The sequence below is a fragment of the Lynx canadensis genome, chromosome A1 (genome assembly GCF_007474595.2).
Source record: "Lynx canadensis isolate LIC74 chromosome A1, mLynCan4.pri.v2, whole genome shotgun sequence".
NCBI lineage: Eukaryota > Metazoa > Chordata > Mammalia > Carnivora > Felidae > Lynx > Lynx canadensis.
Genome location: NC_044303.2, coordinates 108,890,898 through 108,905,940, shown reverse-complemented (window position 1 = coordinate 108,905,940; position 15,043 = coordinate 108,890,898). Strand labels below are relative to the sequence as shown.

At 46.1% G+C, this 15,043-nt stretch overlaps 1 protein-coding gene across 3 annotated transcripts in view; it reads left to right on the top strand.

The window, feature by feature from the left end:
• ACSL6 (acyl-CoA synthetase long chain family member 6) overlaps nucleotides 1-15,043 on the top strand; it is a 60,868-nt gene that overhangs the window by 34,417 nt on the left and 11,408 nt on the right. For 2 of the 3 annotated variants that reach the window (XM_030317645.1, XM_030317679.1), the window contains exons 11-19: nucleotides 1,020-1,097; nucleotides 2,526-2,660; nucleotides 3,053-3,187; nucleotides 4,238-4,333; nucleotides 5,661-5,733; nucleotides 8,492-8,580; nucleotides 9,308-9,424; nucleotides 12,403-12,546; nucleotides 14,558-14,659. In XM_030317645.1, coding sequence (XP_030173505.1) covers nucleotides 1,020-1,097; nucleotides 2,526-2,660; nucleotides 3,053-3,187; nucleotides 4,238-4,333; nucleotides 5,661-5,733; nucleotides 8,492-8,580; nucleotides 9,308-9,424; nucleotides 12,403-12,546; nucleotides 14,558-14,659 — 969 coding nt within the window. Of the gene's footprint in view, nucleotides 1-1,019; nucleotides 1,098-1,154; nucleotides 1,233-2,525; nucleotides 2,661-3,052; nucleotides 3,188-4,237; nucleotides 4,334-5,660; nucleotides 5,734-8,491; nucleotides 8,581-9,307; nucleotides 9,425-12,402; nucleotides 12,547-14,557; nucleotides 14,660-15,043 lie in introns of all 3 variants that reach the window. The other variant, XM_030317654.1, reaches the window with a different exon arrangement.

Genomic DNA, 15,043 nt, shown 5'->3' with positions numbered 1-15,043 from the left:
ATCCATGTCTCCTGCAGCTTCCTTAAGGAGAAAGGAATGTTCCTTTTCACTTAAGTTAGGCTTTTTCTCCACAGTGGAGAAAAATCACTGTCTGCATTCCTGCCAGATAGCATTACGGAGCATATGCCCCAAACACTGATAGATTTTGGTAGAAGACTGTAAGAGACTGTTGGTGGCTGAACCCAAGACAGGAGCTGTTTGCCCAGTTCCCAGGGCTTGTCCAGACTCATTCAAAAGCCAGCCTTGGAAGAATAAAGGCCCCTGTGAAAGGGTGGGGGACAGGGAAGTCCAGCAAAGGAGAGCACCCGAGGGTATGTCCTGCTCCTGGGCACAGGCCTTGTGCAGGCACCCCTGGCTGGAGCAGCCCCTGTCCCTGAGATCAGTCCCATCTGTGAGATGTGGGCCAGGGAGGAGGGGTGCAGCAGGGCTCCCTCTTGGCCTCCCCTACAGGCCCTGTCCCCAGACCTTGGCTTGTGAGGCCTGGTTTAGCCATCTGTTTGTCCTGGGCTCATACCCCAGCCACAGCTGGTATAGACCCAGGGCTCCCTGGGTCCCTTTTCTGGAAGAAGGACTAGAAAGTACTGATAAGCCAAGCCCCTTGGACTCCTGGCTCAGGTGGCCCAGGGAGATGGCGAAGTGGGGTCTGGCCCCAGAGGAGACTTCCCTGCGGAGCTCAGCTCTGCTGGTTTATGTGTGCTTCACTGAGCTTTTTGCTTCTGCAGATAACCTAGACCCACTGGCTGCGCCCTAACACTCCGCCTCCTACGCTGCCCTGTCTCCCTCTCCCTCTCTTCTTCTGCGCCTTTCATCTTCCTCTTTCTCTCACACATTTTTTTCTCTCTCTCATCTTGCCTTTCTCTCTCTCTCTCTGTCTCCTCCCCACCCACCTCCCCATTTCCCTTCCCTTCTTCCTGTTTGCCCCTCCAGGACCATTTTTCTCTGTATTGTTTTATGACTCTCTTGTCGTCTTCCTGTCAGTGTTTTCTTTCCTTTCTGTCTCCCATGCCCGTCACCTGCAGAAAGTGATCTTTCCGAGACAGGACGATGTGCTCATCTCCTTCCTGCCTTTGGCTCACATGTTTGAGAGAGTAATCCAGGTAAGACGCCCACCTGACTGACCGGGCCTTGCCTGGGCTCCTTCTGTTTTCTTACAGAGTCAGTGGGCTCCCACATGTGCGGATGTGCACATTTCCTATTTGCCTTTAGCACACATGTTTGAGAGAATGGTTCAGGTAAGGCCCTGGCTCCAGGGAGGCACATTCTGTGCCCAGAACCCAGAACCCTACCAGAGTGCCACTTGTCACTGGTGCCATGAAATAGAACTAAACTGCCCTGTCCTCAGACAGGTACCACAGGGGTCCTGGGAGGACTCCAGGGAAGACCCCAGGTCTGCCTTGTCTTCCCTGTGGGTGTAACTCCTCTGAGAGAGGCCCCAGGTGATGGCCTGTGCTCAGAGAGAACTATAGCTTTGCAGAAGTATTTTTACCATTCACACTCTGTGCCATATGGCTCCACTTATGGCCAAGACATTTCCATACCATAACTTCCAAAACTCACCAACTCCTGGAAAAGAAAACAAGACAGTAAAGTTGGGGAATCAAACTGTCATGATCCCTCACTCTGGAGATGGGACTGGCATTATGATTGGCCCTGAGATAGGCTTTACAGGAGCGTAGAGGGAGTGGGGGGAGTCCCCATGAGGTAGTGGGAACAAATAATTTTCCACACATGGGTCACTCAGGGGGCCAGCTTATGAATGAGCTATGTCTTCTAGAGCCTCTCACATCTATCTTGGGGGAGGGCTGGTATATTAGGGCAATGCTTTCCAGCTTTTTAGACATAGATTAGAATGCCATAGTTCATTACTATGAACTAGTTTTGCGACTCTGGGCAAGTCCCTTTACCTCTCTGAGTTTTGCATTCCTCATCTGCAAAATGGAGATATAAATGCTGCCTCACTTATAGGGGTGCTGTGAACATTAAAGAAAGGCACATGCATTAGGCCCCTGGAATATTCCTAACCCCACCAAGAACCATCCAGGACACCCCCCCTTTTTGCCCCCCTCCACCAAACAATACCCAGAGCCAGCGTTAGCATTGTCCCACGGTACTCACAGGCACTGCACACCCTTCCAGAGTTGCTGAGGTGTCCCTGGGGCAGATCCACAGATCTGGATCAGATCTACTGATAGGATACAGTATAGCTCAGAGACCTGAGACCCCAGGGAGGTCCTTGCCCAGGGCTTGGGAGTTGAGCATGAGGGAGCAGGAACCAGTGAAGTTGGCTGCTCTGGCATCTCCCAAAGACCCAGGATTCCTCCCTGTCTCCTGCTGCTTCACCCCGTGCCTGAGTGGGACTTAGTGGGAAACGGGGGGCACCCCAGACAGCATTCTTAAGTGTCTCATGGCAGAAGCTGGTGCTGGGATAGGGGGTCACGGGCGCCCTCCATGTAGGGCAGAGCTTTGGACTGCAGCCAGGAGTGATCACCCTGAGGGACTCCTCCCTTCCTGTCCTCTCCCTCCAGTCTGTCGTCTACTGCCATGGAGGGCGCGTAGGCTTCTTCCAGGGAGATATCCGTCTCCTCTCAGATGACATGAAGGCTCTGTGCCCCACCATCTTCCCTGTGGTCCCTCGATTACTGAACCGGATGTATGACAAGGTAAGCCCCAGAGGGGGTCTCTAGCCAGGCTGATGTGCTGTGTGTCTGCTTGACTGTACAGGGTCTGAAGCCCCAGGCAGGCTTTCCATGCCTCCTCCCCCAGGTCCTGGAAGTTCACCTCCTCTCTTGTATTCCTTCACTGTCCCCTTCCTTATCCTGTTTTCTTCCCATTCTCCAAAACCCTGTTTGGACAGATTTTTCTTCAGGAATTTCCATCCCTACAATGTGGCCAGACATTGGTAATGTTCACTTTAGCTGGGTGTCACATCCACTGATGTCCTGCAGGGGCAAAATGGAGCTTCTCTTTTGGTTAGTCTGGGCCTTCTTTCTGGGGGGATCTGTCTAGAGGTAGTACACGGGGCCAACAGCTTCTTCCAACTTCTGTTCCTCAGATCTTTAGCCAAGCAGACACACCATTAAAGCGCTGGCTCCTGGAGTTTGCAGCAAAGCGTAAACAGGCTGAGGTCCGAAAGGGAATCATCAGGAATGATAGCATCTGGGATGAACTCTTCTTTAATAAGATTCAGGTAAGAAAACAAACAGTGTTATTATGGAGTGACACCAAAGTGGCCTTATAGAAAAATTGGAGAAACCCATTCCAGTGGGCTTATAAAATGATAATTCATTTGCTCATGCAGTCAAAGCTTAAACTACCATTGAAATATTAAAGGACTCATTTTTGTTATTTGGATGTGTGTGATATTTGCCAAAAGGCAACCAGCAATAAGGACTCCTGGAAAATAGATCTGTTGGTCTTCCCAGGCATTGGGGCAACTTTGCCCTTTTATGGTCAGGTCCATCAGGAGCTTCTGTGGCCTGAAGTTTCTCTTGCCTTTCCCAGTAGCCTTGGCCATGCTGGCTTCCCAGCAACACTAGGTTCTAGCAAGGTGACCAAGAATCTTCCTTTCCCTTCCTGTTAGCTACATCTTCAACCCCTACCAGTGCAGACTGATCATGAATTACTCACTTCTGTATCCTCATTTAAGTTGTCAAGCTCTGCATTACCCAAAGAATCTATAGCTAATTCATAGCATTACTCGTTTTTTCTTACTACCCTATTTTTAGCTCTAAGAAAATTAATATTTAAACTCTCTTGGCTCAACTTACAGAAACAATTCTTTGTCCTCTGCAGTGCATAGTCAATAGAGTAGAAAACAGTATTGATTTATAAATGAAAAAAGGCTATGCCATTAAGATGGAAGTGGGAAGAAATTGTTCTAAGTAATTGTTTTGGCTGCTGGCAGATGATGGGAGAATGAGAGGAAAGCTGTTCATTTCAAGGAAGGGAGAACCAAAATTACAGAACACTGCCCAGAAGAGTGGCACTTACCTCCAAAGGCGAAGAGAAGTTGGCCATTTTGTGGGTCGAGTTGCAAAGCTGATTGGGTTGATTAATTTGTAAGGAGAAGGGACTGAATCTTCAGCTCACATGTTATAAAGCCTCAGGCCTTCTCTTTTAAACCTGACCTAGGGTCAGGTCGGATCCAACTGTTGAATGGTGACCTTGAAAGAGGCCCAGATGGGTTAGATGCCACCTTCAGCAGCCCAGACTGGCAGGTTCTTTTCTCTTCCCACAGGCTAATCTTGGCGGGTGTGTGCGGATGATTGTTACTGGAGCAGCCCCGGCTTCACCAGCAGTCCTGGGATTCCTCCGGGCAGCTCTGGGATGCCAGGTATTGCCTTTATGTGACTTTCCCTAGGGGCAATGGGATGTGTGTTAAGGCAGAGCAGGGAGCCCACTATACCCTCTACTGTATAGAGGAAGATCCTGGGGGCAAAATTTTAGTGGGACAAAAGCTCCCTCCTCTGAGGATGAAAAAAGGCACAGTGAAAGCCAGGATGATCTTGTGATATCCTGCAAAGTCCAATTGTATCTACTCTAGGAAAAGGGGTCAGATAAACTACATGTGGATCATCATTGTGCTGGAGAACCCATACCACACCTGCAATAGCATCTCTGAGTTCTCCATCCTGCAAAATATCTCCCAACCCAGAAAAAGAGCACTAGAGAGGGGGATCAAAGTTCACTGATGTTTTTTTATTTGATTCAGTAGGTTTTGTCATCTCTAAAATATTCATTTTTTCATTTATCTGTTCAACTAATATTTTCTTAAAGTTTATTTATTTTGAGAGATTGAGAGAGCATGTGTGTGTGCGCATGCTCTGGAGGGGAATATCTAACAGAGTTCAAGTAAAACTTACAGTAGGTTTTAAAATATTTGTCTTTGGGGTGTGTAGGTGGCTCAGTCAGTTAAGTGTCCAGCTCTTGAGTTCAGCTCAGGTCATGATCTCTTACTGGTTGATGAGTTTGAGACCCACATCTGGCTCTGCACTGACAGTGTGGAGCCTGCTTGGGATTCTCTCTCCCCTCCTTGCTCTGCCCCTCCCCTCCTCACTTTGTATCTCTCTCTCTGTCTTCTTCCAGACATATGCTGACAACTGAATTATGTTACACATAAAATAGAAAATAATAAACCCACGGGCTCCTGGGTGGCTCAGTCGGTTAAGTGTCTGACTTCAGCTCAGGTCATGGTCTCATGGTTGTGGGTTCAAGCCCTGCATCAGGCTGTGCACTGACAGTGCAGAGCCTGCTTGGGATTCTCTCTCTCTTTTCCTCTCTCTGCCCCTCCCTTGCTGGTGCTCTCTGTCTCTCTCAAAATAACTAAATGAACTTAAAAAAAAATTTGCCTTTAATACATATCATCCAAATGAAAAATAGAGTCAGTAGTTGAAAATAGGTCAGAAATCTTTAACCCAAACCACATAACCTTATCTACTAAGTGTCTGTGGTACAAATCACCCTTCTTCCAAACCAAGTGGTCACACCTGTTGTTTGTGTTCCGTTTCACCTGGAGAAACCTACCTCCAAAGCACCTCCCTCCCTCTGTCACCAGCATGGAGCAGCTAGATGCTCAGTGGGAAGTTAGCTGGCTGAAAAGGGAAGGCCATCAGCTGTAGGAGCATGTATACTTACAGTGTGGTTTTGTTTTCCATTTGAAGGTTTATGAAGGCTATGGCCAAACTGAGTGCACGGCTGGATGTACCTTCACCACGCCTGGGGACTGGACCTCAGGTAGGATGGCCTGTAGGTATGGGAGGGACTCATGGGGCACTGCTGAGTTAAAAACAGCAGATCTCAAAAAGTGACAGAAAGAGAAGAAACAAACTGATGGTGATTATGTCTGGGTTGTGGCATTATGGATGTCGTTCTTTTTGTAACATGTTTTAGTATTCTCCAAGTATGTTTTGTATTTTCCTATTTCTTTTATAGAGAACTAGAAGTCATTTTAAAAAAGTAGTACATGACAGAATACGGTTCCAGGTAGAAAAATGCTTTCAATATCAGTCAGTATCAGTATATTGGATTTTGCAGGTTCTAAATACCACACAGCCTTGGTTGTGGTTGTTTTATAACAATTTTTTAATGTTTATTTATTATTTTTGAGAGCAAGAGAGACAGAGTGTGAGCAGGGGAGGGGCCGAGAGTGAGAGAGGGGGGGAGAGAGAGAGAGAGAGAGAGTGAGAGAGAGAGAGAATCTGAAACAGGCTCCAGGCTCTGAGCTGTCAGCACAGAGCCTGACATGGGGCTCATACTCACAGACTGCGAAATCATTACCTGAGCTAAAGTTGGATGCTTAACCAACTGAGCCACCCAGGCGCCCCTGGTTGTGGTTGTTTTAGAATGAAGTAAGTAGGCTATGAATTGGATATTATTTACGAAAGAAAGGCAAGTTCATAGTGAATAGAGCACTATTTCTTTTTTTTTTAATGCTTATTTTACTTTTGAGAGAGAGAGAGAAAGAGACAGAGACAGAGTGTGAGCGGGCAAGGGGCAGAGAGAGGGAGACACAGAATCTAAAGCAGGCTGCAGGCTCTGAGCTGTCAGCACAGAGCCAAATGAGAGGCTCAAACTCATGAACTGTGAGATCATGACCTGAGCTGAAGTTGAATGCTTTACCTACTGAGCCATCCAGGTGCCCCAAGAGCACTATTTCTTAAAGGGCCATTTCTGAGGCTCTTTGGGAACTGGGGTGTCCTATGATGTTAATGTCTGGAAGAAAACAGCAACTTCAGGAAGGAGCAGCCCCTTTCCACGCCCTCATTCTGAAGAGATTCACTTTTCAAGGCAAGGAGGAAGCAGTAGGTAGCCCATGTATTGCCCATCACCAAATTTAAACCAAACACTGGAAGAATCTGAGAAGCACGGAACAAAAGAATCCTTGAGGATACCAACTTTCTCTGGGAGCCTGGAGCCACTCTTCATCCTTAAGTTTGCCCAACTACAAACCAGAAAACTTAGGGTGATGCACATGGAAAAGAAATATGCACAGTAATGTAATGCTATTTTCAGAACACCTTGAGGCAGTCAGCAGAAACATGATAGGTGGATTCCAAATTGAAATCATATCTGGCCACATCACGGACAGAAGCATTTTTGTCCACGTTTTATCTCTTCACACTCTAGTTGAATAAAGCCTGTCTTATGTATAAATTCTTTGATCTCTCTATTGCTGGAAAATTTACTGTAAGTACTGTTTTCTGAGATCCTGGAACAGTAGCTCTTTTCTTATTGTTGCCATCGTATTTCCTGATCACTCACACATCCCCTTCTTTCTGAACACTCTCTTCCCTCTTAATGTCATCTTATACATTTTCCTATGTAAGATTTTTGAGGTTTTTACCTTTTTAAATCACATTTACTGCAAAAAGTTGCAAAGCTATTGAATATGAGAGGATAGATATCTTTGCACAGTATTGTAAAAGTTGGCAGCCTGTCATTTAAAAGAGAAACCAGAGTGTCAGCCTCATTTTTCATCTACGTGGCTCACTTTTCTTTCAGGACCTTGGCCAGCACCTGCTTAAAAATCCTCTACCTTGCCAGTGACTTGTGTTAACAACCACAGTTACTAGAAAATGACTTAGATGTAATTTTGTGGTTGGAGTATATATGACCAACAACATTTGAAGTCGTATCTTTCAGGGATGAGTTACCTCATCCTTGTCTCCCATTCCTTTGTTACTCAAAGTTTTATGTGTGGACCAGAAGGATCAGTATCGCCTTGGTGTCATAAGGGACATAGATACTTAGGCCTCATCACAGTCTGTATTTTAACAAGATTTCTAGATGATTACTATGCACATTAATCAATAGTCTGGTGACTGGAGGAAAAGTGTTGATGACTATATATTATCCGAAAACCAAGGGTCTCACAATGGGAAAAAATGTTGAATATGGGCACTATTGTAAAAGGTCCTGATAGTGTGGTTGGTGTGGATATGAACCCCCTACAGACCCTATTCAGGTTGGTGCTGGGCCAGGTGTGCCTGTCTAGCTTTTTAAGACTCAGATGTAAAACAGACCTAACAGAGATTGGCCTGTCCTTTCTCCAGACCTTTTTTTTTTTTTTTTTTTTTTTTTTTTTTATCATCAGTGCTTGCCTGTGACAAATGCTCATCTAAAGGTATATTGCTTTTCTGGATTGTGTGGGTGGCTCAGTCGGTTAAGCATCCAACTTCAGCTCAGGTCATGATCTCGCAGTTCACGAGTTGGAGCCCCACGTCAGGCTCTGTACTGATAGCTCAGAGCCTGGAGCCTGCTTTGGATTCTGTGTTTCCCTCTATCTCTCTGCCCCTCCCCCACTCGTAGTCTGTGTCCCCCTCTCTCTCTTAAAAATAAATAAAACATGTAAAATTAAATAAATAAAGATATATTGCTTTCTTTCCATAATTCCCCACTTTGACCACTGGAGGGGTTCTACATGGCATGGAGCATCTTCAGTGCTGAAATGGATCTGAACACTGACAAATGCCATATTGCTTTGGTGTTGTAGGGCATGTAGGGGCACCTCTGCCCTGCAATCATATCAAGCTCGTCGATGTCGAGGAACTGAACTATTGGACCTACAAAGGAGAGGGAGAGGTAAACTTAGGAATTTAGCTGTGCATGTCTGTGGATGCCACATAGAGTGAGTGAAAGGAATTATTTTTCTTTCACCTTACATGTAAAGTCACTTTAAATTACTGATTTATTTGACTCTGTTTAATTCAGCATTTCGTCTCCTATTTATGAAGCAACCAACCCCCAAGGTTGGGACTGGGCTGGTCTAACTCAAGACTTGAAATTCCCAAACTTTTTTTTTTTAATTCATTTTTTTTTTTTCCTAACTGACTTGGCCTGTTACTATGTTTCTGTCCCAGCAGAAACAGTACCACTTGCAGCTAGGCCAGAAGGGGTAGGTAGTGCTGGCCTGTCCTTGTTTACCGTATGGGAGTAGATGAGAAAGCTGACTGCCTAGTCATGAAGAAGAGGGCTCAAGCATGTCTGGGGAATTAGCCAGTCATCAATACCTGAGGAGACCCCATCCAGTGTCACAAAGCAGCATATGCTAAAGGGAGGGAGGGAAGGAGGCCTGGGATGGCCAGGACAGGGAGAAAAGATGGCAAGGACAGAAGATGGTGTTTAAGAGAAGCAGGAGACAGGTGACAATCTGCTGGTAGCTGCTCCTGTCCTCTCTCTCTGCCACTGCATTCTCCACAGTGCATTTCCTGAGGAATAGGATACCTTATTCTATGTGTGTCTCACACCAGCCTCCCTTCAGGACCCCTCATGCTGTGGGCTGACAGAAACCTGGTGTTTGTCCCCACAGATATGTGTGAGAGGACCAAATGTGTTCAAAGGTTACTTGAAAGATCCAGACAGGACAAAAGAGGCCCTGGACAGTGACGGCTGGCTTCATACTGGGGACATTGGGAAATGGCTGCCGGTGCGTATGTTTGCAACCATGCCTCCTCATACATGCTGGTGGTGCGAGGGTGTGTAATCTGGTTCACTTCAGAGGCAAAAGTCTTCTCCTTACCTGCCCTGACAATTAGCCATTCAGGAACTGAATTAGCCATTCGGGGATTGGGAGGTTCTTCCTTACCTTGCCCCCAAAAGCTTTCTTGTCCATCCTCCTGATAAAGGGGATAGAGATCTTTATGGGAGGGTAGAGCTGGAGTTTAAGATCCACTCCCTACCTTATCTCTTTCTCTGATACAGATCAGACAGTGCTGTGGAATCCAGTGGGTGGAGTGCAAGACACAGGGAGTTCATAGCCCTGGGAGGTCTGAGAAAGGCAGGGCCCAGGAGCCCACAGATGCTGGCCCCTAGCCAAGAGGTTGCACCGAGCAGTGAGAAAAGCTTGGAACTGGGTGGGAGGGTATCTGAGTTCCTTTGGCTCCATCAGCAGTTGCTCTGAGGCCTTTTCCCGAAGTCTCATCCCTCTCTGGGGCCACAGAATTTTTTGTGGAGTAAAAGAGTAAGGCTACATGACATTCTTTGGCTGTGATGCAGCCAGACCCAGTTGTTGGGCCTCATTCTGGCATTTGTAAAGTGGGGATAATGACACTGCTTACCTCTACGGTTGTTGTGAGGAACAAATGAGTTACACCTGCAGAGCAGTTAATACAATGCCTGGTGCACGGGACATATTTAGATAAAAACTCTGACCAGGAAAAGGCTCTGTCACTGGAACCAAGAGCCTCTCCCCTGGTGCAGCCCACCCCACAAATCTCCCCTGTGTCTTTGGGAAGTTGCTAAGGTTTAGGGTGGCCATTCAGAAACGAGTTTGTTGGGCACATGAATGATGCTGAGCCCTGCAGTGGTCCTCTGGGCTGGTGAGCCGATTTGCCCCTGCTTGAATTGAGAAACCCTCATTCCTGTAGCAGACATGGAAGTATACCGTATATGTACCCTTGGCCAGGGACTCTGCTCAGAGGAAAGATGCATCTTTAGACAGTTCACAGGCCAATATGATGGGCATAAGCTGAGGGCCATGCTCACCTGGGGAGAGGCAGAGGAGGACAAGCACCTGCTGGAGTCTTCGGATGTGAGTCATGTTCTGAGGAGAGAGGAGAGAGTGAGGGTGGTCAGAGCAGAAGTAAGAGCGCATGCTGAGTAGAGAGACACTGTAGGTGTGAGGTAGGTGATTCTAATTGAGGCCCCCCAGGTGTGGAGGAGGGGGCCCAGAGAGGCAGCAGGGTCCTGCAGGCCAGCTAAGGGGGGATTGTCCCATCAGCTCAGGAAGCTTGGGCTCAGGGCCCCTCACTTACAAAGGTAACTTCCAAGCCTCTGCCCTTCGTTTCATCTTATTTTTCTGAAAGAAGGAGGACCCTCAAGTATGGAAACTGCTTGAAGCTCTGCAGAACCTTGGATATGCTCCTGACTCCCTATAATTTGGATGCAACCACCCACCTTGCAGGGTGTTATAAGAAGCAAGTAAACTAATTCATGTGGAGACCTAGTGTTGTGATTCCACTAAGAGCCTAAGACAGCAGGCAGGCGGTCTGGAGGAGTCCATTTTTTAAAAATTATTATTGTTTTGAAATAGTATTAGATAGATTAAAGAAAAGAGATAAACTTCTGATGCAGAAAGACTTAATTCAAATCCTGGTTTCCCTACTTTCAAGCTGTGTGACTTTGGAGGAATTAACTAACCTCTCTCATCCTCACTTTCATCATCTGTAAAATGGAGGTGATGACAACCAGCTGAGGGGATGCCAGGAGGGCCAAAGAAACCAGTATAGGGAGAGTGCCTAAGGTCCAGCCTGGGTTTTGAACGACACAGAATCGGTTGGCTTTTTCTTTTCTGGAGAGATTGCTCTGCTTTGGCTAATCCAACAGATAGAGGGGAGGGACAGAGTGTATGCAGAAGCCCGGCCAGGAAGTGGTTTTGATGGGAGAAGGAGGGGGTGTGAGAGGGATTTATGATTGAGGACAATGAGCCTGACTGTTAGAAGTCCCAGGAGAGGCAAATAGCAAGGCCATCTCCCAAGTTTGGGGCATGGGGGCTGGGACAGGCATGAGGAAGACAGAGATGGGCTTCCTTAGTGGCCTGTTTGTAACGTGCAGGGCAAACGGTCTGGTTTCTGAAGCGTTCTGAGTGTTAGGTTCTGGGCCTGCAATTCAGTGAAGAAGTTTGGCTGGATGGTTAGGCAGAAGTGGGAATGGCCAATGAATGAAGAAATAAATGGGGGTTATTTCAAGTAACATTGTCAGTGGAGGTAAGGAGGGTTGAGCCAAGGAAAGAGACCCACCTCTTCACCTGAGAAACTCAAAGAGGTTGAATAGAGTCAGTGAGGTGGGGGGAAAAGGGGTTCTAGAAGCCAGGGCCACAAGCACTCACTGACCAAGGGGTGGCCTGCCTGCTGCAGAGGCCCTGGAATGGTGAGGACTCCTGATGCATCTTGTCTGTCAGGTAGGAGCCTCTACCAGGCTGTGCTGTATGCTGGGCAAGGGAGAGGCCACTCTTTGGGAGTAGAAGCAGTAACTGGGCAGAGAAGCCTAGGCTTTGTTTGAAGGAGTGAATTTGAAGATGGTGGTGAGAAAAGGGACAGTTGGAGCAAGGGCCTGGGTGAGAGGGGAGCCAGGATACAGGTAGATGGGCCTCCTGAGGACGGGGACACCTGTTGTTGGGCATGAGGGTGGCAGGCATGGGAACAGAGAGTTGGGGGAGGGAGGTAAGTGCTGAGGGTAGGCACTCAGGGTCCAGCAGATCTTGAAAAGCATCAACCTGTGGTGCAGGGTGGCCCTCTCCAGCCACACAGGGGACATGTAAGAGCAGAGACCTCAGATGAAGGAGCAGATCCAGGTGGGGTTTGCAGGGTGGGATGGGACAGGGGTGAGGGGCTATGGCACCATTGAGTCAGGGGTTTCGGCTCAAGAATGCTATCTTTTCACGAAGCTGTTTGTCCAACTCCACAGGCAGGAACTCTTAAAATTATTGATCGGAAAAAGCACATATTTAAACTTGCTCAGGGCGAATATATTGCACCCGAGAAGATTGAAAACATCTACATACGGAGTGAGCCTGTGGCACAAATCTTTGTTCACGGGAACAGCTTAAAGGTGAGTCTCCTGTGCTTCAGCCCTTCCGTGTGTACTGGGCCTGCTGAAAAATCTAGAGTTATTTGGGAATAATTTCATAAATCTTTGGTACTTGATTACAGTGGTAAACATTAATTTCCAGGCAGACACTGATATTCTCCTACGTATTAGATCATGAGAGAAAATTCTTTTTTTAAAAAAAATAAATGTTTATTCATTTTTGAGAGAGAGAGCATGAGCTGGAGAGAGGCAGAGAAATGTGAGATCATGACCTGAACTGAAGTCGTATGCTGAACTGACTGAGCCACACAGGTGCCCCATAATTGCTTTTTTAAGATGTTTATTTATTTATTTTGAGAGTGAGAGATCAGGGGAAGGGAAAAAGAGGGAAAGAGAAATCCAAGCAGGCTTTTCGCTGTCAGTGCAGAGCCCAACATGGGGCTCCATCCCATGAACCACAAGATCATGACCTGAGCTGAAATCAACAGTTGGTTGATTAACCAACTGAGACACCCAAGTGCCCTGAGAGAAAATTGCTTTTAAATGAGAAATCTTACTTGCTTATAGTTTGATAAATTGCAATTAGGTAAATAAGTTGCTTGAAATAGTAGTAATGAACATTCCCATTACTTTTAACTTAGGCTCCACCTACTTCCAAGAGGGATTTTGAGGTAAGATGCCAAAGCAGGATTCAGGGTTTCTGCTGTTTAGATTTTGAAATATGCAAATGAACTTTACAGACAAATGGGTACAGTATTGCAAATAATGGTAATGATGATAACATAGCTTAATATATTGGCTCAGTATATTAAACTATTATGTTAACATAGTTTGGGATTAAATTATTTGCAGAGGATTTATATTTATTCTCCTTTCAACATCATTTACACTTGAAGTCAGCAAGATCACTGTGAACATATTCTGTGCTATCATTGCATTTATATAAACAACTATTATTAAATTATTTTTTAAGACAATGCCCTTAAAAATTAAAATGGAATTCTTCATGACTGGGGACCATATCAATAAAACATTTTCAAACTGGTGAGAAACCCTGAGAAATACATGTGTTTTGGTTCATAGAATTTTTTGAATGGCATCCTAAAGGTGTTCTCATTTAAGATGAGCATGAAATGATCTCATGGTTCGTGAATTCAAGCTTTGCATTAGTCTCTGTGCTGACAGCATGGGGCCCCCTTGAGATTCTCTCTCTCCTCTCTCTCTGCCCCTCCACTGTTCTCTCTCTCTCTTTCTCTCTCCCTCTCAAAAAAAAGAAAAAAGATTGGCATGAGAATCAGATACATGTAGGTCTAACTTTACTGATTCTTAATCACATTAAGCTTATCCTTTATTAACTTTTTAAAAAAACTTAAGGGGGGCACCTGGGTGGCTCAGTCGGTTGGGCATCAGACTTCAATTCAGGTCATGAAGTCACAGTTAGTGAGTTCAAGACCCGCATCAGGCTCTCTGATGTCAGCTCACAGCCAGCTTTGACTCCTCTCTCTCCCCTGTCTCTCTCTGTCCCCCACCCTCCCGGTCCCCCCAGCTCGCTCTCTCTCTAAATAAACATTAAAAAGAAAAAAATTTTAAAAAGTTAAGGAAATATATCAGAAAATAGTCAAGATGTGTGTTGTTTTGATGGAAATGTATCATAACATAAGGATGTACTTATTTTTAGAAAAGGGTGTGGGGCGCCTGGGTGGCGCAGTCGGTTAAGCGTCCGACTTCAGCCAGGTCACGATCTCACGGTCCGTGAGTTCGAGCCCCGCGTCAGGCTCTGGGCTGATGGCTCGGAGCCTGGAGCCTGTTTCCGATTCTGTGTCTCCCTCTCTCTCTGCCCCTCCCCCGTTCATGCTCTGTCTCTCTCTGTCCCAAAAAAAAAATAAATAAAAAACGTTGAAAAAAAATTAAAAAAAAAAAAAGAAAAGGGTGGAATTTGAGAATACCAAGAGATTATTTTTAATGCTGGACCACAAATAACCACTTTGAAAGCATTTGTAATGACTGTGTTTTCCTTTGGTTGGGATTGCAGGCCTATTTGGTGGGCATTGTTGTGCCTGACCCTGAAGTCATGCCCTCTTGGGCTCAGAAGAGAGGAATTGAAGGGTCATATGCAGAGCTCTGTGCAAATAAGGTCTGTACCTTGGCTGCTGGACCTCTTATGTTACTGTATAACGGGAGGACAGAAACACAGGAAAGCAGTGGATTTTGGACATGTAGGGAAATTTCTGACTTGACTATATAAATGGTAGAAATCCTAAACTAGAGGTTCATCTTTTCATTATTGTTGTTGAAAAAATGCAGATTTCTTCTTAGAGAGTTGGATAAGCTGTTGAATTTTAGAGCTGGGAGACATCCCAGGAGGCTTGTCCCACCCTGCCATTTTGCAGCTTGCAGGAGAGTCCAGAGAGAGAGGGGGTTTACCAGAGGCCACACAGTTGATAGAGCTGCTTAGCAGCAGTATCCAGTGTGACTGTAGGCCTTCTAACTCATTGACCTTGCTCTCTCCAAATGTGAG